This window comes from Chaetodon auriga, chromosome 23, assembly GCF_051107435.1.
Source record: "Chaetodon auriga isolate fChaAug3 chromosome 23, fChaAug3.hap1, whole genome shotgun sequence".
Taxonomy (NCBI): domain Eukaryota; kingdom Metazoa; phylum Chordata; class Actinopteri; order Chaetodontiformes; family Chaetodontidae; genus Chaetodon; species Chaetodon auriga.
This window is the reverse complement of record NC_135096.1, coordinates 16,992,875-17,018,800: the sequence shown is the minus strand read 5'-3', so window position 1 is coordinate 17,018,800 and position 25,926 is coordinate 16,992,875. Positions and strand designations below refer to the sequence as shown.

Sequence of the window (25,926 nt, the reverse complement as noted above, 5' to 3'; positions counted from 1 at the left end):
AACAGCTTTTATTTTGGAAATTTAGATTTCGTGTTTCGTTGCCACATCTTTGGTCATAACAAAAAAAAAAGAAATTAAAAAAATGCCACTTGTCACATTGTGCAGATACAGAGTTTGAAGCACGTGAATGATCCTGTTGGAGCCGACGTTCCCGCCACGGCGAGCAGTCAAACCCTCAGGACCAGCAAACACAGAAGAGGCTGCAATAAACCAGCGCTTACAAAAAATATGTCCTTTATTCTTTTGGCTTTAAAATGATGTCACCATATGAGCGGACAGTAGTCACTTCTTGCATGCAGTTCACTAAAACACTACAAGCGCGATGAGAGATGGCTACTGGTTGCTTCATGGTTGGTATCTACAGATATGGGACCATACATGTGTTTCATCGTGTGTTACGGCGCAGAAAGGAACAAACCAGGTCTAGAAAAAATGCAAATCAAACCCGAAGACGGAGAAACGCACTCGTATCTACAGTAAAAACCTTATTTATAATGGGTGGAGGTGGACGCTCCCGTCCTCACAAAGACGCCAACACAGACGCTTTCTCTCTCGCCACACGTGGGATTACACAGCAGAGGGGGTAAAAAGTGCTCTTACATCGAGTGTAAGTGTGATGCATACTGTGGGCCCACATAGCTGTTATTTACAAACCAAAGCACTACATGAGAACCACTCGCTGCTCAGCTGAAACAACATGGACGCCATACAAACATGTGATATCGTGACCTTTAAATGTGACAGTGTCGTGTTAGCTTGACAGCAGTTAGAAAGATTTTCTTTTTAGTTCGTTTCATGACTTCAGGTGTTTTCTTTACAGGAGCTCTGGGAGGTGGGGGGGGGGGGGGGGGGGGGGACAAATGCATCCGAGGAGACACAGCAACACGACGGCGGAGGAATAAGCAGACCATGAGTGCCACTTCTGAGTCACAGTTTGGACATTTCGGGAAAACTTCGGAGCTACAGCCGGGAGCTAATTAGCTTAGCTTAGCCTGAGACGGGGAGCAGGAGGAGGTCGAGGCTCATATAAACAACAGGCTGGGGTTTGGAGAGCGGACAGAAACAAAGCCTGCACGCTCCAACAAAGGCTTCAACGTGTGTGTAAAGCCAGAGCTAACGCTTTCCTGTTTCAGGGAGTTTAGCATCTTAATTAACAGGCTACAGGTTGTGAATCAGGCTTAATTAACGCTGGCGTGGATTCATTTACATTGACTAAAAACCATTTAAAGGTATTTGTGACTTCTGGCTCAACATCAGGCGACCACGGACTTATTACGAACTGAACTCGCGAGTGATGACGGCGACACTCGACAAGGGACTGTTGATCTTGGAGTGAGCTGGCTGTTTGGCCCTGATTCCAGTATTTGTGCTAAGCTAAGCTAACGCTCTCTAGCTTCACCTGAAGGACAGGTGTTCGAGCGATCAATCCTCTCAGCAAAGACTAACTGAACATTTCCCAACATGTCAAACAGTTTCTTTTACGCGCGTCTCGTTCCTTGCATACATTCAGCTTCTCTGTTTTTAGAGACTTGAGACGGGGGGACGCCAGTCCAGATGCGCAACACAGATGTCAACAATCGCTGCTGGCACACCAGTGAGTACAACGTATCTGCTTCACATACTGTGTGAACCTCGAGCTGCCTGGCACTGAGCGTCAGGCGCTGCGTGAGCGTCAGGCGGCGGCGGCGGCGGCGGCTTCCAGCGTGGACGTCGTCTGCCCTCGGTGACTTTACAACAGAGAAAGCAGCGGGCACATTCTCATGATAATGACACAGAAAAGTAGAAAACATTCTTCCTCATTAAAAAAGAAACCTTGCGACCAAAAACAGAGTACTTGCTAAGTGATACAGCGATTGTTAAATTCAAGACACTGGATTTATAGTAGTAGCAGCAGCACTAGCTACAGACAACTCAACAGTACACTCAGTGTGTCAGATAGTAACAACAACCAATAGGAAAATCACAAGCGTGTTGGAGAGAGGCTTCCAGTCCATCTCTGGCAGTGTCTGCTGGATCATTTGTTTCCACACGTATTCACATATGACTCATGTTCGGCCGGCCCGGCGGAGCCTTCCTCGCCTCTGGACGATCAACACACACGCGTACGTCTATCTACCCCCTTCAGAAGCTGTAAACAAGTTTCCCTCGCGTCTCTGATGCATTTTCTAGTTTTGTTCCCTGTTAAAAACGTCTATTTCTTTCTGTCTTTCAAGTCTTTCCCTTTGTTCTCCTTTTCCTGGTTTTCCTTCTCGTATTTGTCCTTGTCCGATTTCGTCACGCTGTTGTAGGAGGGCGGGGAGGCCGTGGAGGGGGTCATGTCCGTTTTTTCCGAGGTGGAGTTCTCGGTGAACTTGCTGATGACCATCACATCCTTGTCGGGGTCGCGGATGCCCTCCTTCAGCTGCTCCTTGTAGAGGGCGGAGGCCTTCTTCATGGCCAGGCGGATCATGTAGCGGCGGAAGGCTCTCTGGATGATTATGGCTGACATGTCCTCCTGCTTGCGGCGGAGGGTGGTGGTGATGGGCTCGTAAGACACCTTGGAGGGGTTAGAGGCCATGAAGCGCTCCTCCATCTGCCCGCGCAGCACGTCCATTTCCCCGCCTTCGCCCAACACTCGCTTGGTGAAGGCAAACAGGATGTCGAGGCAGTGGATGCGCTCTCCGCTCACCATCGGCAGGTCCATGGAGATGAGCTGGATCATGTTGGGCTTGGGCATGCGCAGCGGGGGGTCGAGAGCGTCTGCGAAGTCCGACAGCTTGCTGTACTCCATGAACTGAGTGGCGTCGGGATCGAAGCGCTCCCACACCTCGTAGAACATCTCGAAGTCATCCTCGCTCAGTGGCTCGGCGCTCTCCTCCGTGGCCACGCTGAAGTTCTCCAGGATGACGGCGATGTACATGTTGACCACGATGAGGAAGCAGATGATGATGTAGCTGACGAAGAAGAAGATGCCCACCGACGGGTTGCCGCAGTTGCCTTTGTAATAGTTGCCCGGGTGCTCCATCTGGCTGTCGCAGTCGGGCTCCCTCTTGTTCAGGATGGGCGCCAGCAGGCCGTCCCACCCGGCCGAGGTGGTGATCTGAAACAGACAGATCATGCTGTTCCCAAACGTCTCGAAATTGAACATGTCGTCAATGCCCGCCTCCCGCTTCACGTAGGCGAAGTTGGACATGCCAAAGATGGCGTAGATGAACATGACGAGGAAGAGGAGGAGGCCGATGTTGAACAGGGCGGGGAGCGACATCATCAAGGCGAAGAGGAGCGTCCGGATGCCTTTGGCGCCTTTGATGAGGCGGAGGATGCGGCCGATCCTCGCCAGACGGATCACTCGGAACAGCGTCGGGGACACGAAGTACTTCTCGATGACTTCAGATAAAAACATGCCTGCAAGAGCGAGAAAACATCACGTTCAGCACGCCATTTTACCCACAACCCACTGGGAGACTGAGGCGCCTTAAACATCTCCTTACCTACGATGGACAGGATCACCACCACAAAGTCAAATATGTTCCAGCCAATGGTGAAGTAGTAGTGACGCAGGGAGATCATCTTCAGCACGCACTCCCCGGTGAAGAGCACGATGAAGACCAGGTTGATCCAGTAGAGGATTTTGTCCATTTCGGGCGTCTGGTCGTCCGTCTCCACCATCATGGTCACCATGTTGAGGCAGATGAGGATCATGATCACGATGTCGAAGGCCTGCTTTGTGATGCAGTCGAACACGCAGCCTTGAAATGCATTCTGGCGGCAGAGGAAGAAGAAGAAGAAGAAGACAGCGGCGGTCATTCACACCTCCGCCTGTGGTCCAGTTAGTCGAGCCCACAGTGTGAGCGCACAGAGCCCATTTAGAGTTACCATGACGTCTGCATCCGGACGTGACAGCGTTTCACAAACAGCTTTGAGGGAGTCTGAGTCTGACCTGCTGCCGGTTTTGTTTTGGAGGACAGAGACCAAACACCAGCTGTAAACAGGATCAGATGTGTCTGCATGCAGACTCACTTTCACTCCAGGTGTAAACGGGGTGTTGGAGGCTTACCGTTGGCCGAGGGATAGGTTTCTGTGGTTTCTTGGAGCCCAGCTTCTTCATGGCATTGTAGTATTTCTTCTGTTCTTCTGTCATGAAGATGTCCTGACCTCCAAAGTAAAAGGAGCACAACAAAGCTTGGTTATAACCACGTACTCTGAACACAGTTTAGAGAGCAAAGCGAGCAACAGAGCCACCTTAAAGGGAAACGGTGGTCCTTTAGTTGACTGACAGAAAGTTTTACAGTCAATTAAACATTTCTTTGAGGTAAAAATGCCTGAAATTCACACATTCTAGCTCCTCCAATGTGAATATTTGCATCAAGATTCAAGTTGTTCTTTTATTTTCTAGACCAAACTATCCATTGATTACGTCCGTCTGTGGAACTCTACATTGTGAGGTGTAAAGTGATCGTTTTTGGAGCTGTTGCTGTCTCGTGTCTTGCAACCTCACACGGACACCTGAGCCAATCAAACAATCAGCCAGAAACACTCACACCTGCAGGAAGAGCCTCCTCTTCTTTTCTTTAAAGTCTGTGTCTTATTGCTTGTTGTCATTGCTTTACTTTGTGTGTGGGTGAGGGTCACCACAGTCACGACGCTCGCACTAATCGAAGAAATGAAGCCCCTGTGTGATATCACGCACACATCGCGCTGTGAGTGCGGCTCACTGACTGTGTGATGTGTGTCTGGAGGGAGGATTGGTGTCAACGCTGAACAGCCATCTGTGTGACGCTGTGGCTGCGGGGCTGCTGAACCACATCGACTCATCCAGCGTCTCAGTCAGTCAAGTCAGACCTGCCAGCACACAGCCACCACAGTGTAGCCCCCCCCCCCTCCTTCTGGGCCATGCCAATCCCGCCTGTTAGTGCTTGGCTGAATGGAGGGCACATTCACTCTGACACTGTGTGTGTGTGTGTGTGTGAGAATGCAGGCGGGTGTTTCTCAGTGACTCATGCACCCTCAGTCATCCTCAGCAGCAGCAGCAGGTCCTCATGGTGCTGCAGATGATCAGCTCCTTCGCGGCTCTGCTTTGGATAAACCTGCACTTGCACTCAGACTAGCTGGCCCAGGACTGGTGCCAGTTGGTGTTTCACCGCAGGAGCGCAGCGCAGAACCAAAGCTGTGAGCGTCCACGCTAATAACAGCTAGCAGCGTGGCCTGACAACCCGGGGCTGCCTTGGATTTCATCTGACTGCCCACTGAATACACTGATCTGCACGAGTTCAAACAGTTTGCGATACTATAATGTGCAGAAAAATGGTGCTCTCAGTCTGCAGACTAACTGTACACAGTAAACTACAGTAAGTATTGATCGTCATACAATGCTGTTTGTGCACAATTAGCCGCTTAATGCTAACAAGCCGTCAGATGTCGCTTTAAAATGTCTACAATGCCGGAGCCAACGGCGAAAAGTCTCCTAAGACGTCACCTTTTGTTTTCACTTTAATGTGCAGCTCATACAGGAAGGCAAGGTTTCCCATTTCTGACATTATCTGACAGAGACTGTTACGAAATGCAACTTATCTTCTTCTTCTGCTGGTTGAAGTTGTCGATGATGACGCCGATGAACAGGTTGAGGGTGAAGAAGGAGCCGAAGATGATGAAGATGACAAAGTAGAGGTACATGTACAGGTTGACTTCGTATTTAGGCTGGTCTTCCAGCTAGAACGAGGCAGAAAAGAAAAGAGATAAATGGCTGTTTTCCGCTTTGTGAAAGCAAACAGACAAACGTCTCTGTGAGGCACCGGGACACTTACATTACGAGAGTCCACTGCTGCGTACATGATGTCCATCCAGCCCTTAAAAGTTGCCTGAGAGCAGACGAGACGTGTCAGTCTGGTCAACCTAAAATCATCTAATTCTCCCGGCAGTCAACCTCTGATGCTTGGATGTCACTGAGACGAGAGCGGCTTGTTATTTTAATTCTCATCAGGGATTCGCTCGACACACTAAACACCAAACTCACCACTTGCAGCAGAGCCAGGTACCCGGCCCCGACGTTGTCGAAGTTGATTTTGACGTTCTTCCAGCGGGCGCTGTCGTTGACCAGGTTCAGACAGTCGGTCTTGTTGTTGACGACTTCGATGGGGAACATCTCTTCCGTGGTGGTGTTGACGCAGTGGTAGTACTTCCCTGCGAACAGGTTGACGCCCATGATGCTGAAGATGAGCCAGAAGATGAGGCAGACCAACAGCACGTTCATGATGGAGGGGATGGCCCCCAGCAGGGCGTTCACCACAACCTGAAGAGGCCGAAGCACAGAGACAAACTCAGCCGTCTCCTGTCGGTCAATCAGAGCTCTCCGCTTACCGAAATAAAGAGGCTCTTTGATTTTAGGCAAGTGGCCATTACAATCATCTAATCGCTTGACTCTTAACCTGATTAGATGGAGCTAGACTGAGCCAAGAAATTCAAAGTGTGTCTATGTTATTCAAAGCTGCATTTAATATGTAAAGTCTGCACACATGCAAATCTACAGAGAGAATTTAACAACATGACAGTTGGAAAGAAGAAGGCGGACAGGCGAGAAAGTCAACATTTGATAGGTAAAAAAGCAAAACAGAAAAAAACCTTAGAGAGGCGGGATGAAGTCACAACATTTTGATTGACTGTAAATGAAAAGACACACAACAAAGAAAAAAATTACAGGTCAAAGGCACCACACAAGCAACGTCAGAAAACAATGCCTCAGAACAGCTGTGTACAGTAATCCAGTGACACGATGCGAAGAGAGTCATGCAGATACGAGAAGTACAGAGCTGACTGCAAGAGAAACACAACTGGAGTCGTAGTGGCATGCAGTCAGGCCCCCGAGCAGATAAAACCATTAAACCAACACCGAACATTAACCTGGAAATATAAACCACAGTGCGGCTTTGTCCTTCAGCACCTCCAAGCAGACACATAAGGATAAAACTGAAGGATAATCTCAGAACCTGCACAGGTGTACTGGCTTCCAGCTCGCCCACAAACACTCATCTAGATGTGGGTTTGTGTCGCCCTTAGTCCAGATGTCCTTACCCTCATGCCCTCGAACCGAGACAGGGCCCTCAGGGGCCGGAGGGCTCGCAGTGTCCTCAGAGACTTGATGGCGGTGAGCTCAGAGTAGCCCAGAGCGTTGGCTACGAGGCTGACCAGAGACACCTGAGAGAAGACGAGCGGGGGGGGGGGGTGAGTGTGACAACGGTCCCTCAGCACAGCAGGTGAACAAAGGTGGTTAATTAGGCTTTAATGACTAGACTGCACACGATTAAAGAGATAAAGATTTTAAAATGAGTAACAGAAGTGTCTGCAAAAACTGGATTTCAGATAAAGAGACGTGATGAAGAGCGACTTCGACAGTCAGCCGTGTTTATGTCTGTGTGCTTCCACTACAGGAGTGCACACATGTACATACGTCCACGATGAGGAAGTCGAGCCAGCACCAGGCATTGGTGAAGTACTTGACGAAGCCGTATGCCACCCACTTCAGCAGCATTTCCAGGATGAAGACATACGTGAAGACCTTGTCTGCATACTCCAGCACTGTTTTGATCGTCCTCCGCTGCTCGATGTAAATGTCCTCAAACGCCTGCACACAAGGGGGTAAAAGATAAAGACCGATGGTGTAAACAACGAGCTGTCAGACGTGTTCACACTCTGGGGTCACTCAGAGTCTTCGGCTCACCTGACCTGCAGCCTTTGGACCTGCTGTGGCGTGTCAGTGCACCACTTACCCAACATGCTCCTCATAATTCAACACATGCCATCAAATCATTGAGGGTACACTGAAATCAGCTGCTTACCAGCGCTCCGCTGCTGAGCAGGATCATGAATATGATGAAGGATTCAAACCAGTTGTGCTCCACTATGATAAAGCAGGTTTTCCTGAGTGTCCACCAGCTCTTATACTTTGCTCCCTCCTCGTTGATCTGGCAGCACTGGAACCTGCGCACACAGCCTGCAGGCGTGGGGGGAAACGTGGGGAGAGAGGAGTAAGAAATGACCACAAGAGTGACTGTGGGGTCCGTGTTGATGGTGTGGTCGAACCAAAACGACCGTCTCTACATGCTCTGCTTCATTATTCATTCACTGGGTTTGTTTTTATCGCACTTGGTCGCAGTTTCTTTTCATTAATGCACCGACTTTTCCACCTCTGCCGAGCGTAAAAAGCAACATTTGGATCCTGAACCGTCACGTTTGTTTCTGTATTCCGCGCTCAGGACAGACCTGTTTGAGCTATTTGCAGGTTCAGAGTTGTACTGGAGGCGTGTCAGGTTGCATTACAAACCCCGACCGTCCCACAGACTACTTTTCTTTCTGTCCTGCTGAGCATTGGTCTTCAGTGTCGCTCAGCGGTGAGTACAACAGACCGGTGCTAAGCACGAGCAGTTACTGCGATTTAGTCTACGCCTTGAAATGTGCTGCTGAAGCATTTCATCTCTACCTTTCCCGCTCTGTCCCACTTTTCCACTACCCATCATCCTCCCTGCCTATCACCCTCACATCCCTCTCACCCTCTGTGAAGCAGGCCTCTGGGTCCAGTGACTCCTCCGGCTCCAGCTCCACCGAATCCACCCCGTCTCCCGGGGGGCGGATATCGACCGTGCTCCCCTCCGACGAGCTCAGACGCTGGGGCTCTGTATCGAGCTTCTGCACGGACGAGGAAGAAGACGAGAGCACAAAGTTAGACAGCAGAGCCTCAGCGGTCAGAGGGTCAGTGGTGATTGGAGCCAACCTTCTGAGCTGGTTATCACTGTGATTCTCCGTTCACATGTACTGCAGTGCCACGACTGTACACCTCGGCACTGTAATAGCTCACAGAGTTGGGCTCTTTAAAGTCACTGTATTATCATCATCATCATCATCACATGCAGCATCGATCAAATGTACCTACAGGCTTTGGTATTAGTTTTATCTGATGGCTCAAATCAGATTATGTGGCAACACATGGCATGTGGAGGTTGGCCTTACGGAAATGCGCTGTGGGTACGTTTGATGTGACCTCAGTTCGAGGAAGAGTGCATGCAGTATTCCAGTGCATTATCAATCCAAGCCTGAAATAGTACCAAGCAAACGTGTGCTGAAGTATTTTCATGTCCACTGAAAAATGACCCCAAATCAGTTTGTCTACAATTTATCCCATTTCCAAAGTTGCTTCTGTGAATAATAATGCCCCCCCACCCCTGAAAAAAAAAGCTAGAATCCACCCACACAGGGACTGCTGAGCATTTTCCTCAGTGACATGAAAACACGTTATTTCCATTCCTTGAAAGCAGTGTACAAGCTTCTTCTGTTTGTGTTGAAGTAGACGGATAACCACATTAGCTTACCAGCAAAAACCAGTACTGTGCACTGTTTATAAGACAGCATGTGGTCTGGCGTTCTTTTTGTTCCCATTGGTAAAACATGTTGAATTAGCACCCATGCATACCCAGAAAACACACAGGACTAACTGTGCTGCTCATCCATATTCCTGCTTCTTCTCAGCAAGACACATGTGAGGACAAGTGCTGCTGTCTTCGATGCTAACTCTGAATTTTGAACCCTGCCAACACTCCTCTGAAACCCTCCGCTGTTACGCTATGTGTGACAACGTCATCTCCGTGTAGTGAGACTTTTTGTTGTCGTAAGGCTTCCTGTCTGTTTTTCTTTGGGCAAACATGGTGTTCAGTGGCCTCATGTCTGATCTGTCTGGCTGTGACGTACGGGAACATGTCATCCTAGACAGTGCAGCAGCTCTGATTGCCGTGGGACCCAGCTAATACGGCATGGGAATGATGGAAGCATGCTGCTCACAAGTGCATCGACTTCTGAAGGGGTGTTTCCCTCCAGTTTCTCTTTCCCTCCTTCAGCAGAAACCCATTTTACCTCCTCTGGATGTGGATTGCGTGAGGCTTTTCCTCTCAACCTAACATGCTTTTATTTGGAAGGTTTTTGGCAAGTTTTACTGTGTTTGTAAAAGCTGGATGACGAGATAGTTGCAGTGGAACAAAAGTGGATAACACAGGCGCAGAAGCACAAAGGGCGGGTAGCTTCAATGCACATCTCCTCAGTGTGGAGTCAATATCAGGGTAATTAGAGTCAGTTAGATAGAAAATGGCCCTCATTAATGCACCATCATAAATAAGCCTAATGGCCACGTGTTATCTGTTTTGCCGCCCTGCAAAAATCCACATTTGTGTTTCAAAATTATCTCCTTGGAAAGAATTCTGTAAAGAATCTTTCATCATTCCACGATTAACTCACGGAAAACAAGTACATACAAGTATTTCATGTGTGGGCTATGAACCAGACAAATGAATTTTGTCAAACTACAGCAAAATTCATTCCTCCATTCCATCTCTCTCTCTCTTTTTTTTTTTTCCTCCTCATTCTCCTCCACCTCCTCTCCTCCCTCATTCTCAAGCTCGGAGTGTTGGATGCCAATCAAGTCCCACAACCAAGTCAAAACCAAGCAATGGAGTCAAAAGCAAAGATCATGTTAGATGAGTTTGTCTATCGATGGAAAAAGGTGGTGTTGCTCATTCCTAATGGTTTGTAACTGCAATACAGCCTGAGGTAAATCATGAAAGGGGGGGAGGGGGTAAAGGGAAAACTCTGTCTGTATGGGGAGGGGGAGGTATAGGGCAGAGAGGGTGGGGTGGGGGGTGGGGTACGGAGGGCAGACCAGGCAAAGAACGAAAATGGGCAATCCATTGAAGGTATGAGAAAAAATATGTTGTTTGTCTGTAAATGGCATAGGCAGTCCTCATGGTTAGTGCTATGGTACAATAAAGTGGTCTTACAATTCTCCTCTCACTGAAAACCTTGAGAGCGCCTGTGACACAGCTGCAATAACAAACGGGGGGTTAAACAAAGTAAGTGAAACACACCAAAAAGCCAGCATACAACCTCAAGTCTGCTCCCGCTGCGAGGCACAGCGGAGCAGCACGTTAGCCACAGAGAACAACAGTTTAGAGCTCCCTCTAAGCATATTCCTGACAGATGCAATGCCAGAGAGTGGGATGCTGTTTTTAATCTACCAGTGACACATGACACTCGTGTCACACACAAACACCACGCACCAAATGTTCCCGGTGTAACTCTAAATGCATAGATTTATATTTAGGAACTCTGATTTGATCGAACTCCGTGACACAGTGGGTAAGAAACGTCCAAATATGGTTTAACTGGAGCTTAATTATCACAGCTCACCAACCCCTGGCTACAGGGCGTTAGCATCAGCGGTGACATGTGGTGCCATAGCTCCAAATAGTCTCCTGGGCTGTTTTGAATCACAGGGAATTGGCACCACACCCACAGTGGCAGGCTGACATCACTGGGGAGCACAGTCCAAACGCTCTCTCAGCACTAAACGGCAAACCTGGGATTTTCTGTAGAATAGGTGCTGAGTTACAAAAAAAAACTGCTTTGACTGTATTTTCTCTCTCCATGCAAATCTTGACATTTTCATACATCGGCTGACTTCTGGTGACGATCAGGTGTTAACTGTTACACGAATAAAGGAGCTAATCTGATACAAAGACTGTGTGACTGGAGAGATTTCCTCCAAACTGACAGAAACGTCAGCCGTCTGTTTTACCTCTTTGCTGCCCTCCACGTCCGACGAGTCGCTGCTGAAATCTTCTGTGTTTAGGTTCTCAAAGTCCGACTCGCCCACAGCAATGGGCACTGTGACCGTCAGGCTGGGGTTATGAATAAATGACATGTAGTCGCACTCCTCCATTGGGTACTTCCCCGTAGTGTCCCCACCAACCACGACCCCCACTACCAGCCCTCCTCCTGGCCGCCCATTGCCCTCCGTCATGTACACTCCACTGGGGTCTTTGGTGATCTCCACTGAAGTGTGGTTGGAGATGCAGTTGCCCTTGCCATTGCTGTGCAGTTCATCCAGGGGTTTGCTCTCCTCGGCCAGACCGGAGCCCTTACCGCCGGCGCCAAAGCAGAGGCTCTGGAGGAAATGCCGCACGGTGGATTTGACGAACGCGATGCCCCGCTGGATCCGGCCCACCGCAATCTGCAGGTTGTTCATCTCGCTGTCGTCGTCGGTTGCTGCCAGGTTGTCAGCGCTGAATGAGCTCAGGAGGAGAGCCAGGAACAGGTTCAGAACCTGGAGGAAGAGGACATGAGGCAGGGAAAGTGAATCCCACTTGACCTTACTGCTTGTAAACATTCATTCATTCATCTTCTTTACCCGCGCATCCCATTTCGGGGTTGCGGGGGGCTGGAGCCTATCCCAGCTAGCAATGGGCGAGAGGCGGGGTACACCCTGAACCGGTCGCCAGCCGATCGCAGGGCTACATACACAGACACACAGACAGACAACTCACACACTCACACTCACACCTACGGACAATTTAGAGACCAATTAACCTAACGAGCATGTTTTTGGTCTGTGTAAACATAATGTTCATAATCCCGACTACATGAAGCAAACTCTGGTCATAATTTTCACGGTGTAATCCAGATTATAGAAAGACAGTACGGAGGAAGCGGCCCATACCACCAGGTTTCCAATGACCATGACCATCATGAAGACGATCAGGCACATGCTCTGTCCAGCCACCTCCATGCAGTCCCACATGGTCTCGATCCACTCCCCGCACAGCACCCGGAACACGATGAGGAAGGAGTGGAAGAAATCGTGCATGTGCCAGCGAGGCAGCTGACAGTCATCCGAAATCTTGCACACACACTCCTTGTAGCTCTTGCCAAACAGCTGCATGCCCACCACGGCGAAGATGAAGACGATGATGGCCAGCACCAGGGTCAAGTTCCCCAGAGCACCCACCGAGTTCCCGATGATCTTGATCAGCATGTTCAAAGTGGGCCATGACTTGGCCAGTTTGAAGACCCTCAGCTGTTTCAAAGGACAATTGAAAGCAGCGATGATTAACATTAATAGACCAATGAATATATAACTACTTACTGCACCTTCAGAGAGACATTTTGAGAAATGCACTCTCACATGTGAGCACTAAATATACGAGCCAGGAGACAGTTAGCTTAGCTTGGCATGAAGAAAAATCCTCCAATCAAGACATTCAACACTGACTCATTCACATGTTATATATCGTTATGGAACTTGTCCTCTGCTCTCGGTTTGTGTATGAATTAAAAAAATAAGATGCAGTGTGTTCATGTGTGAGCATGAGAGGTGCTGATAGGAGAGGCTAGCATTTGGTGGTGACTGACTGAAAGAGAGCAGAAGCACAGTCGCAGACAGCTCCTCAGGTGAACAGAAAAAAACACACTGTGCCCCAAAGGCAACAACAACTCTCAGTGGGGCCTTTCATGCACTGCACAAAAGCTCTCATTACACCATTACCTCATTAATAACAGGCATGTTCCTGAGACAGCCATTGAGCCCTGACCCTGGCAGAAGAGGCACATCTTAACTTTTCTCATCGCATGAGCAGACAAATCATGTAATTCTCACCAGTCTGAAGGACCTGAGCACAGACAGGCCTTCCACGTTGGCCAGGCCGAGCTCCATCAGGCTCAGGCTGACGATGATGGCGTCAAAGATGTTCCAACCCTCCTGGAAGTAGTAGTAGGGATCCAGGGCGATGATCTTGAAGCACATCTCTGCTGTGAAGATGCCTGTGAACACCTGAAGACAAAGAGAGCACACTTCCACCTTTAAACCTGAATCCGAGTCATGAGCTGTGTCTTGTATTTATGTCTCGTATCACACAGTACTTGCCAGGTTTCCAACTGAGAGGACGTTATCAAACTCTCTAGTCATGGGGTAATGCTCCATGGCCATGAAAAGGGTGTTGAGGACGATGCAAATTGTGATGGCCAGATCCACAAATGGGTCCATGACCACCATGCTGACTACCTCCTTGATTTTCAGCCATGCGGGGCAACAATCCCAGATCAGGCAGGTGTTGGCGAATCTGTACCAGCAAGGGGGGCATTTCTGTCTCGACTCTTCAAGCTCTGGAAAAGGAAAAATTACAAAATTCATTAGAATACAATGCAGTTTATTTCTGTAAGGCTGTTCCTTCATGCTATGCTTCCTGACTCGTACCTTCCATGGTGTTGGTGAGGATGCTGGCCACGCTCATGGCTCTGGGCCTCCCCCCTGGCTCATCTAAATAATCCATGGACGGCTGGTGAAAACCTGAGCGGCGTTTCTTAAGCTCAGTATCTGTCGTTGTCCCCTGGAAAAAAATATATAGACGTAAAGAGAGAAGAAGTGAAAACCCCTTTCAGGGCCTTTAAAAGATGAGTTTTTTCACATATCGTTCATTCATCAACAACGTGAGAACAAACTCAAAGCAGGTCAATCAGGGAAAAGCATGAAACAGGCAGTTAAGTCACCTCAGGCAGCAGGAGACCTACAGGGGAGGTTGTTACAGAAGTTCCACCAACCAGAGACACCACGCCATTGCAGTCTACGGCGCAGTGCATCTTGCCATTGGCGGGAAGCACGATCCGCGGCGCCCCCAGGCTGGTCTGGCTGACGGCGCTGCAGCGGCGCTCGAGGCGGCGCGGCAAGAACAGGGAGCCCCGTCGACTGTCGCTCTCCTCGAAGGTGCTGTGCTCGTCGTCGGCGAAGTCGTTCTCGGAGCCCATGTCACGCGCCCGGCCCCGGAAACTGAAGAGGCTGGCACGGCTGTTCCTCCGAGGTGAGAAGAGGGATCCACGGACACTGAGGAGAGACTGATAGAGACGGGGAACATGGGTCAGGGGGTGGAGGCCCTGGAATACTTGTGGAAGACCGGGAGCAAAGAGGAAACACCTGATTGAATACTCACTGTAATATGCGCATAAAGCTACATTTCATGCCTGCTTTTAAATGTTTTTTAGGAGCTTTAATTGTCTCACAGTCGTGACGTGTGTCTGAAATGTCCCACTCATAAGGCAGCGATCACTGAACTTGTCAGAGACGTATTCACCTGGTTGGGTGACGAGCATCTCTTCTCATAAGAAAGCCTGTTGGCATCAATGGAGAAGCGGAAGCTGGACCTCTTGATGCTGTCCTCGGACTCAGACTTGTGGAAGTGGTCTCGGGCCCCCCTCTCCTCCTCCTCCTCCCTCTGCTTCCTCTTCTTCCGCCTGTTGCGTCGCTCCTTGGCACTTTTCGAGCTAAGCTTAGAGGTCCCCGAGGAGGACTCAGAGGTGGGGCCCCCTCTCCCGCTGTACTCTCCGCTCTCCGTGGCTGCTGCCGCGGCAACCTGCCAGCCAATCAGAGCACAAGCACAGTTGTCATGGCGACCTCATGCCTGTCTCAATGGCTCTGAGTGGAGGAGAAAGCCTGGCAGCTGAGAGCAGCAGCAGCAGCAGCATGAAGAGCCAAATCAGCCTCAGACACCTTCTAAAAATGGACGCCTGAATGTTTTCATGCAAAGCAAAACATTTCCCAAAGCGACGCGTAGAGAGGCACGGGATTCAGGAGCATGATCTACGACCACGGTCACAGGATAGCCAAAAATATCTGAGACTGCACAGCCAGTAATTAAGCAATCAAAGAATACACTTCATTTAGATTTCCATGCTTCCTCTTGCTCATCTTTATCTTTGTTCTCGTGGAGAGAAACGCCTCTCTGTCCCACAAAACATGCAGCACAAGGATTTATGGGCCTGTCATGGCAACTACAGCACAAGCAGCAACAATCTGAATGTGCACAGGGCTGATAAGACGCTGCAGAGCCTGGCAAAGCAGGCGTGGAGGGATCGAGCAGAGGTGGAAACATGAAGCAAGGCAGCAAAAGACGAGCCATCTGACCTGTGACTGACGCGGATCAGATATGAAGGATATCAGGTGTTGTACAAAATGAAATGCAGACAATAAAAGGGGAATATGGCCTTATCTGTCACTGACATCATGAATGATGGACATCTGAATCTTTCAACAACCATCTATTCAATGCTACATACATCCATTTAGCTAACCATGACAGCCGTTTCTCCATTTCTTCCAGCTAACTATTTTGATCTCTGCTCACTTGCTGACCTACTTTAATTCATTTTCATGCACGTTCAGTGGCAACATGTGGCTTTAAGATGTTATATTTTACTCAGGTCGGTGGAGCGGTCGACCTTTTGTTGCTGGTTATTGTAAAAACACGCGAACTGAAGATTGGCATCACACATCACAATGTTTCCAAATCCCCTCTGGCAACTGCAGAGGTCGTCTCGGGGGCTCAAACACCCCTGGATGGAAATCACCGTCATATATCACCAATCTGTGACATTCAGCGGCGTGTGGCAGGACAGAAATAGACTGTCTGGCTTTGTCGTCACCAGCTTTAAAATGAACGGCCGGCTGACGAGGAGGACAAGGTACGGTTGTCCCTCGATAATGAGCCTCTTGTACGGATGACATAGAGACCATTGGAGCAGCAGTTACCTACAGTAAGTACATCATCCAACATTTTACTTGGACATCTGCTCATTGTTCTTTCTGCAGGTCGGCCAAGGACTCCTGAACCTCGTGGGAGCAGCGGCAGAGGGGTGTCAGTCATCCAGGGAAGTCAATCCCCTGGTTGCAAACAACAGACAAAGAACAGACAAAGAAGAAATGTCCTGCCTGTGCCTCCTCCTGCTGCCTCTTCAGCTGCTCCAGCATGGCCTGGAACTCCTCCTCCTTCTGCTGAGCCTCCTCGATGGTCGCCTGGTTCTGCTCGTCGTACGCCATGGCCACCACGGCCAAGATCAGGTTGACCAGGTAGAAGGAGCCCAAGAAGATCACCAGCACGAAGAAGATCATGTAGGGTTTTCCTGCTGCGCGCAAAGTCTGGGGGATGGAGGACAGAGAGGAGAGGAATACATGAGAAAAATATTAATCAGCGTGAAAGATGTCATGACTGATTTCTGTCCTTTCTGCTCTTTGCAGTTGAAGTAACACTTTACGTAGCGTTCGGCTGTGGTCATCCCATTGTGTCGTGACTTTGCAAATGTCAAGTTGCTGCATTGTGCTGCTGCAGTGCAAAACAAAAGACAAAAAAACTTACATAACAGGCCGAGTCTGTAATTACAGAATGACACACCCTTTTGAAAAACTCATCAAACTAACTGTTCAGATATTGACTTAAACACTACGAGACAGCAGACACATTTTAAGATGTGACGCGTTAACGAGGCTCTGTGAGGCTCACCGTCACCATCCTTTACAGAGAGCACATCCAGTAAATATGACCCCCAGACAAACACGCTCTGCACTCTGTCATGATCAGACATGAGTCACAGACGTCCACCAACCTGCTGGTAGAGGTTCTCCCAGTAGTCCTGGGTCATGAGCCGGAACAGGGACAGGAACGCCCAGCTGAAGGTGTCGAAGCTGGTGTAGCCATAGTCTGGATTACGACCAGCTTTCATACATATGAAGCCCTCTGGACAGAGCCTGCCAGGACACAGAGGGACCAGGACAAATCAGCATTATTACAGAAAAACTGACTCTGGATCAAAAATCATGTTTTTTCTTATTTACAGCCACCTCTACCTCTACCTGACACCTCTACTAGCTCCTGACGATGGTTTAAAAGTCAAAGTTTGAAACTTCTGCAACGCCTGTGTGCCTTTCTGCAGTGAGCCTCAACAAATGGCTGAAATATCAACTTAAATTAACAAATGTCCCGAAGCAATGAACACAGAAAGGAAGGGGTTTGCCAAAACACATTAAATGAAATGCACCCATAGTTAAGCAGCAGTTTAGACTCCTGTGACGCCTCAGCGCGGTGGCGAGTGTCGACACTAATTGTGTACGCTCAGCTTTGTGGTGCGTCTAATTGGCCATATAAATAAAACATGTCAAGCCTTACCCAGCGCCGCTGCCATTCCCGCAGAGCAGAGCGTCCCTACGGCCGGGGAGGTAATAGTAATTACCTAAAGGAGAGGGGAGACAGAGGGACAGTCAGTCAGAGCCACTTCAGAGGTGAGGCAGCGGATATGAAGGAAGGGAAAGGATCGATGAGGGAGCAGAAAGACCATATGAAGGTTTTGTTTGTGCTGTAATATTGTGCAGTTGCTGGGAGGCAGAGAGGAAGGTGGTGGTTTGTTGTTTCGTTTTAACAGCCAACCACATTAGTCATCGGCTGGGCGACTTCTGATGCAGTCTGCCCTCCTTTAGCTCTTAACTGTCACCAAATCACATCTTTTTTTTAAGGGCAAACAGTCATGGATGCAATTAAGATGGCTGACGTTATAACATCCATGCAGCTCTAATCAGCCCTGTCTTCTTCTTCTCCTCTCACTCTGGCATCAGCTTGTCATATAGCCGGTGCACGTCTCCTCGATATCCTGCTGGCGGCCAGTGACTCACCCTCCTCTCGCACTTCAGGCTGCTCACGCCACACAGATGGGCTATGGGAGAATGATGGAGGGTAGTGAGGGGGTGAAAGTAGAGGGTATACTGTTGTGGCGATTATCTGCCACATTGGCTGCATTCTCCCACCAGGCCTTGTTAGAGAACGCAGCCCCTGCTCCAAGCCACTGCTGTCACTCCTCATCAACAGCAGGCCAGCGCGCCTGACCTCCACACACCACCACCACCACCGCCACCACCACCCTGACCCATCTCTGCATAAGAAGTAGCCAGCATCTGACTCAGGCTGCCTGTGTCGGACGCTAACTTAACCCCGGTTGACCCCTCCGTGCGCCTGGCAGACATGTAACAGCACTTTCACGCCGCCTCACTCGGCTTACTCTCGTCGCTGATGTACTCCGTCCAGTTGAGCGAGTTCTCCGTGGTGTTGTGCGCCAGCATGGTGATTTCCTGCAGGGTGCCGTTGAGAAACATGGCATCGTCGGCGGTGACGTTGGTGCTGTTGGTGGCGTTGCTGCTGATGGGCATGCGCACGCACTTCTGCCTCAGGTTGCCCATAAAGAGCTGCAGGCCGATGAGGGCGAAGACGCTGAGGCAGAACACGGTGAGGATCATGACGTCCGACAGCTTTTTTACCGACTGGATGAGAGCGCCAACGATGGTCTTCAAGCCTAACGAGAGAAAGGGCGAGGGGGCGGGAGGGGGACATCGCAGAGTGATTACTGCCTGCTAATTACAGCCACAAGCTTGTATAGAGAAGAAGCTGCTAATAAGAGCTTACAGTAGCAAGCAGCCAGGGGGATCTGCAGTGGAGGTTCCTGTATGAACCGTGTGCTGTCATACAGGAACCAGGCTGACACAGATCACTGCTAATCATGGATAAACCACGAGAGCAAGTGCTGCTTCTCATGCGCATTATAGTGCAATGGTATTGGTCTCTGAGAGGGTGATCACTAATGACTGATGTCTTTGTTTGTGTAATTGCATGTCCTATACTTCCACAGGTCCTGTGCTGTCGTCTTCTGGTTTGAATGCCACTGAAACAGTTCAATTGAGTTCTTTTTTTTTTCCAGTGCGGGCACAAAGACCGGCGCACAATACTGAGCCATGTGCACAAGGTCAATGAGGATGCACATGCTGTTTTTATCCATATCGGCACAGTCGTATGCGCAAGGGGGTTGACTGAAGTGGTATATAAATTGGAGGGCGATTGTGGTGATTACTCGTTATCCTCTCAGCCAGTCACATTGCTCGTCTCATACTGTTCTCATGCAGCTGGTTGTGGAGTACGAGCAAACACAATCTAATAAATGAACAGTTTGATATTTGGGGAAAAAACTGATTTGCTTCCTTGCTGAGAGTTAGATGACTCCACTTTTATGTCTGTAGAAGGCAGCTTAGCATGAAGGCTGAAAGCAGGGGGAAACAGCTCGCGCTCATTAATTAAGACATTGTATTTTGTTCATTAAATCCATACAAAAACCAAACTGTAATTCATGTTTTTGTACAGATCAAACACCAGATAAAGTGAGTCAATTAATGAGCTTTGATGGTGCTAGAAGGTGTATTTTTTAACTATGGAGGAGCCAGGCTAGCTGTTTCCATCTGCTTCCAGTCCCTATGCTAAGCTAAGCTACTCGCCTGCCGGCTCTAGCTTCAAATTTAGCGAGCAGACGTGTGAGTAATATCAGTCTTCATCTGATGCTCAACAATAAATGCAGTGAGCTTATTTCCCAAAATGTCCAACCGTTCCTTTACCTGAGTGATGCTGTGCAGAAAACAGACCTTTGGATGTCTAGTCTCAACAAATCCGACCAAATTTCCACAAAGGGACAGGCACGATGCATTTCAAGGGCAGGAAAATACCAGCATGTGCTTTAATAGGCTTTGCACTGCCACAAAAATGAGCCCATAATGTTTAAACTGGGTCCAAACGCAGTTGTGACAGCTGGAATAAGTAATGTATGTGGTGGAAGTGGATGATCCCCTTCATACAAACAGCCAATGACAAGTCTTCCTGGGTGCTTTACATATGACCTTTTGTTAGTTTGTGATGTGAACAGTGTTAGTGTTTGGAATGCCGTTACCCAACCACCGCTCACCATTTCACAATTTCTCCAAAAACACACAACATTGAACAAGACATGCACAGGAAAACAAGGTAAGGAGGAACCCTACACACACGAGTGCTTGCCACCAGAAAATCGGCTTTTGCAATGTCTCATGCAAAAAGGAAAAAAAATGAACAAAGAGTGCACAAAATCTAATTGTAAGTCTCCCAAGGCAAGAATAGATTTCAACCAAAAAAAATTCTGCCTTAAAGGATGTTTCTAAAAGCTAAGAATCCTGTCAATCTGTGCAGATTGGAGCCAGATTCCAGCTTTTACTGGCCAGCATGAGAGACGGCGACCAGCGTCATCAGGCTTAGCTACAGTGAGATGTGCTGAAGGGGGGGCGGGGGGTGCTCGGATGTTAGCGAAACGCCAGTTAGCCGTTAGCATTTCATTAACCCTACGGGCCTTGATGGCTCTCTCACCTGGGATGACTGATATAGTTTTCAGGGCTCGCAGAACCCTGAAGGTTCGCAGTGCTGAGACATTGCCCAGGTCCACAAACTCTGTGACATATCTGTAAGGGAAGGTGGGGGGAGGAGGAGGGAGGGAGGGATGGAGGGGCGGGAGGCGGGTAGAGGGTATTTTGGGAAAAGGTGGGGATGCACACGCACATACGCGCCCACAGCGCACACAATTCAGGCACCCACACACATGGCGTGACAAGACAAAAGGAGGGTCATGGGAAGGGGAGGGGAGAGGAGGGAACGGCAAACGGTCACGCACAGAGGACAAATGGCAGGAGTGCTGGCAGCAGGCACGGGCAGCCTTACCTGGGATTACTGAGATAGTTTTCAAAGCTCGCAATACTCTGAACGTGCGCAGAGCTGAAACATTGCCTAGGTTTACAAACTCTGTTATATACCTGCAGGATCAAATGCACAGTTACCACACAGCAGAAAGCCATTTCACGTGCACAAACATCAGTGCCTCTCATAACAGCATCATGAATTACAGGAATCTCTCAGACAAAACAAGGTTACAGTCTTATTACATTAACATTCGCTGTGTAACCTAATGCTGAAGGCAATATTTTAGAGTTTCAAGACAAGCAGGCGAGGCTACTGAAGCGTGGGGCAAATATGGACCGAGATCCTCCACGCTTTGGGGGCTCGCGTCCATTACGACAGAGCAGAGATTGATGGCCACGCTTCCAAAATGCACACGACTGAGCTGTAGATTACCCTCCCCTCCTCATTCTCCCTGCTCTCCTCCTCACATTCACTGAGACTTAACAGGCCGCCGTGCTGATTAGCGTTGAAAACATTTGGCCTCTTAATCTACGCCACATCATGTTACGCTCATCCTAACTCTGCTTGTCAGAATACTTACGCCATGAGGATAACACTGAAATCCAGCCAGTTCCACGGGTCCCGCAGGAAAGTGAACTTCCCCACACAGAAGCCCCTGGCCAGGATCTTTATCAGGGACTCGAAGGTGTAAATCCCTGTGAATGTGTACCTGGCAAAAAAGGTGAGGGAAGACACGCAGAGACAGATAATGATGTTGATTCACAGCGACGCTGCTCAGAGGCACCGTGACAGACTCGCTGTATGTCCACCTATTCCATTAGTCCACCATTGTCTTGATTATTACACTATGTCCTCACTTCACAGCAGTGTGTGCTGATCTACTTTAAAAGACAGTGGTTCAGTTTGCTCCACTGCACCCATTTGTATTGGAGGCAAGTGCTCATGTGAAGCTAAAACTGCATTTCAGACAGCGCAGCAGCTGGCTGTACCTGAATAACCCTGGTCTCTCCTGAGCTCCATATTTTATCAAATTCGGCTCAGTCTTCACTCCGGCACAGTCACCACGCTTAAGCTAGCTATGCTATGTGCTGTTATTGATTTCAGGATCAGTTTGGCTACTCAGAAATTCCATCAATTTGCATGTCGCTGATAACATATGTGCTCTTGTACAGATGCCATGGGAAATACAGACAACCTGAACGAGAGGAAAGGGGACTTACTCTACATTCTTGGCCCAGTCCGGGGGATTACTGAGGGTCATGAAAGCACAGTTGGTCAGGATTGTGAACATGATCAACATGCTGAACATCGTGGAGACAAAGTCAAGGAACACAACGAGACATTTGTGTTTTTTAGCACTTACCCCTGTTCTACAACCAAACCTAACGACAGTGAAAACCACTCAGCAGCAGTCCAGCCTGATGTCTGTCTATACAGAACGTCCAGACCATTACAACGTTTAGTCTTCACAGTGAGCACATTTCAATCCCTCTTTTGTCTGATAAACCCTTTAATCCAAATTACACTGTTTCCATAGCAAACTCAAAAAGGATATGAGTGTACTAAAACTCTGATAGCGACCCTCCTCAGAGGGTTGAAGGGGCTTAAGATGTACAAGGCAGGAGTGGCGTTGAAACGGAAGATTGCCTTCCCGCGATTCAATACTATGAAGGTCTGAAAGAGAGACACACAAGATTAGTTAAAACCAGTAACACACAAAGCTCGTCTGGTCTCTGCTTACCTGATTTGTTATGTGAGAGTGATGCAGCACCCAGAGGAGACATAAAACAGGACTGAATTGACATTTCATAACCCTGCATGTGTGACACTCATTACTACGCCTCTGCTGATTGGCTCTGATTGAGAACCCGGGGACACGCCGTGGTCGCAGCTTGTCAATCACAAAGCAGCCACGCTCTAGAGCGTACCCTGCTTGATGGTCAGTTTTACTCCAAATGGGACCAAGAACTAACGATTGAGACCATAAACTCATCAGGAAGATATTTACTGAGGTAATAAATCAACTGAGAAGTCGGGTCTTCTGTTTGCCCCCTGCTGGCCATTAGAAAGAATGCATGTTTAAAGCGCTTCTCGTTGGCTTCACTTTTTGGAGCCAGCTGCTCCGTCATGTAGTCTATGGCGATTAGTCATAACAGCAGAGAGGACTGAGCTGTCCAGCCTCTGCTCGGGGGCCCTGGCTGTTATTCTAATGAAGCTGGATGAGTTCACTTCAGGCAGGACATGTTGGCACCGCAGTTCAACTGGCACAGCAGCTCCGATTAGCATTTGGCACCTCTGTTGGCCCGTGCTTTAAAGGCTCTTACTTGGGTGAGCGCATTCATGTTGAAACGAAACACCAAATGCTAATGCTGCTAATTGTTTGAAATTAATGCAGTAAAGGATTTGATTTTTCACGATGAAGTTGTTGCCAGTGGTGGAAGAAATATTCAGATCTGTTAGTGAAGCAGCAACATAGAAATGTAAAAATACTCATATTCAAATTTAACATAAAGGAACAGTTCAACATTTTCTGCTTTATTGCAGAGAGTAAGAAGAGAAGATTGACACCTCCCATGTCTGAGTACGATGCTATAGCCAGCAGTTGATTAGCTTAGCTTAGCCTACACTCAGGATATGGGAGAAACAGCTCACCTGGCTCCACTCAAAGGTACCAAAAGCTCACTTATTAACACCTTGAGTCATAACTTCCTCTACAACCACGATGTGTTGATTTGGTTTTTGTACAGGTGAGCCACAGAAGTGCTCGCAGACAGATAGTAAATAAGTGCATTTCCATAAATGATGAAGTATTCCTACAGAATACTTGAGTAGTTATGTCCAGGCAGTACATCTACATCTGATGGATGTGGAATGACAGACCTTCTGATTGCTGTAGTAGGGGTCCATGTCCTCCAGAGGGGTGGACACCAGGCGGGGCGGGATGTCCCCATAGATGAAGGGGAGAGATTTCCCCGCCTCCAGGTCACTGTTGGGCTTGGGCCCATTTTCGTCGTCGCTGTCGATGCGGCGCTCCGCCCGCGGTCTCCGGGCCTCCTCCTCGGCGATGCGCCTCTCGATGGCGGCCAGCGACTCGGGGACGAAGGGGCGGAAGCTGTCAGGTCCGGGCGGTACAAGCAGCTGTGCCATCTTGTCATCCTGCTCCTTCAGAGGGCAGCGAGGGGCTCAGCTGGGACGAGGAGCTGCAAGGAGAAGGAAATGAGGGAGGAATGGGTCAGAAGTCACGGCCAGGCTTCTGAAAATACATTCACCTGTGCAGGTTACCGTCCCGGATCAATGCTGCATGGACACATGGGACGGAATATATATGAGATTAAAAACGGTTTTGGATGTTATTGACTCAAAGTTTGTGCCGTCTGTCACCTCTTACAAGGTCTGAGTCACATAAAAGTGACTCAGGCACTTATCCAGACATGTCACCATTACGTTAATTTGCCATCACAGAAATATAACCTGAGATGCATCAATGACTGCCTCCATATTTAACCATAACTATCAGCTTAATGTATAATGATGGAATTTCTTCCTCATGACACGAGCACACAATAAGGAAGAGGTGACAGAGACGCATCTGAGAGGCTGGAGGAGAAAAAACATACAAGAAAAAACACATTTCACATGCAAATAGTCCCGAATAATGAGTACCAACTGAGTGCTTGTGACACCTGTTTTATAACCGATGACTGATGACAAGAATTATGCCATGTGGACACGTCACAAACCTAATATATTAATATGATTTTGCTTTGTCTGGAAACAAACCCAGTGTCTGCGAAAAGGCGCATCAACGTTTCTAATTCTTGAAAGGAAAATAAAGACTGTGCCGTGTGTCACGCTGATCTCTACCTGGAATCAAAGCAGTGAGAGAGGTCACAGGTAGGGTGGAGGCTTTAGAGAGGCGGCAAATGGGGGGTCTGACGCCTTCAGCTGATTCACAGGAACACAGAAATAGCCAGCACCAACTGAGTTAAACAGCATGAGAAGCATTAGACTCTCTCATGAGAACATAATCTTGCTGTTTTCCCCGTTTATCGCTCCATGTGAGCCTCTATTTATTGCTGCAGTTGGGTAAAGTGGTGTCTGGAGAGTTAGAGGAAGTACTTTTATTGCATTATTAATTGGTGTCTGGCCTCAAATTAGTAAAAAATGAACCGTTTTCACAATGCAGCTGACAGTATTGATTTGTCAACACCAACAGCAGATTCCTCCTGTAAACCATCTGCCGCGCTCACACCCAGAAGCCCATCATGATCCCACAGGAAACAGAGGGAAGGCGCACAAACAAGACCTTCCCAAAAAACCCTGGTGAGCTATTATCAGCGAATCCTCAGAGCCTCCCAGTCTCTGCAGCCACAGGTGGGTCTCGGTCCTCGTGGGACGCTGTACTGGCCCAGAAAACAGGAACCGCCCCGCTGGCACAATCTCAAAAGCGATTCTCCTCGAGTCACCATCTTCTCTCCTCTTTCCAGATAGAAATGGAGGTTGGGCAAGAAGCAACTTTAAGCTAGGCTGATCTAACAATGTCATTTGATCAATCAACTCAATCGATCAGTATGAATTAAACGCAATGACCCTGTTAGCTTGTATTAGCATTACCAACACCTTTAAAGCTCATTAATTAACATGCCACACCTTGTTTGTTACACTCATAGCTCCAGGCTAGCTGTTTACCTCTGTTTCCAGTCTTTATGCTAAGCTAAGCTAACAATCTCCTGGCTGTAGCTTCATATTTAGCATGAGAGTGGTATCAAAAGCTTGAGAT

At 48.6% G+C, this 25,926-nt stretch overlaps 1 protein-coding gene across 4 annotated transcripts in view; it reads right to left on the bottom strand.

Annotated features, from left to right (window-relative positions):
* Positions 1–217: 217 nt before the first annotated feature.
* LOC143316246 (sodium channel protein type 2 subunit alpha-like) overlaps positions 218–25,926 on the bottom strand; it is a 28,350-nt gene continuing 2,641 nt past the window's right edge. For 2 of the 4 annotated variants that reach the window (XM_076724099.1, XM_076724100.1), the window contains exons 2-27: positions 24,027–24,346; positions 22,703–22,820; positions 22,367–22,457; positions 21,727–21,855; positions 20,820–21,259; positions 18,664–18,954; positions 17,781–17,844; positions 17,221–17,362; positions 16,550–16,756; positions 14,916–15,194; positions 14,338–14,679; positions 14,045–14,177; positions 13,715–13,953; positions 13,448–13,621; positions 12,512–12,868; positions 11,591–12,118; positions 8,523–8,658; positions 7,812–7,966; positions 7,424–7,597; positions 7,048–7,170; positions 5,993–6,268; positions 5,784–5,837; positions 5,551–5,688; positions 4,037–4,141; positions 3,471–3,741; positions 218–3,384 (exon numbers count right to left, since the gene is read on the bottom strand). In XM_076724099.1, the coding sequence (XP_076580214.1) occupies positions 2,192–3,384; positions 3,471–3,741; positions 4,037–4,141; positions 5,551–5,688; positions 5,784–5,837; positions 5,993–6,268; positions 7,048–7,170; positions 7,424–7,597; positions 7,812–7,966; positions 8,523–8,658; positions 11,591–12,118; positions 12,512–12,868; positions 13,448–13,621; positions 13,715–13,953; positions 14,045–14,177; positions 14,338–14,679; positions 14,916–15,194; positions 16,550–16,756; positions 17,221–17,362; positions 17,781–17,844; positions 18,664–18,954; positions 20,820–21,259; positions 21,727–21,855; positions 22,367–22,457; positions 22,703–22,820; positions 24,027–24,293 (6,426 nt within the window). In that variant the 5' untranslated portion in view covers positions 24,294–24,346 and the 3' untranslated portion in view covers positions 218–2,191. Of the gene's footprint in view, positions 3,385–3,470; positions 3,742–4,036; positions 4,142–5,550; positions 5,689–5,783; positions 5,838–5,992; positions 6,269–7,047; positions 7,171–7,423; positions 7,598–7,811; positions 7,967–8,522; positions 8,659–11,590; positions 12,119–12,511; positions 12,869–13,447; positions 13,622–13,714; positions 13,954–14,044; positions 14,178–14,337; positions 14,680–14,915; positions 15,195–16,549; positions 16,757–17,220; positions 17,363–17,780; positions 17,845–18,663; positions 18,955–20,819; positions 21,260–21,726; positions 21,856–22,366; positions 22,458–22,701; positions 22,821–24,026; positions 24,347–25,926 lie in introns of all 4 variants that reach the window. The other 2 variants (XM_076724102.1, XM_076724101.1) reach the window with 2 other exon arrangements.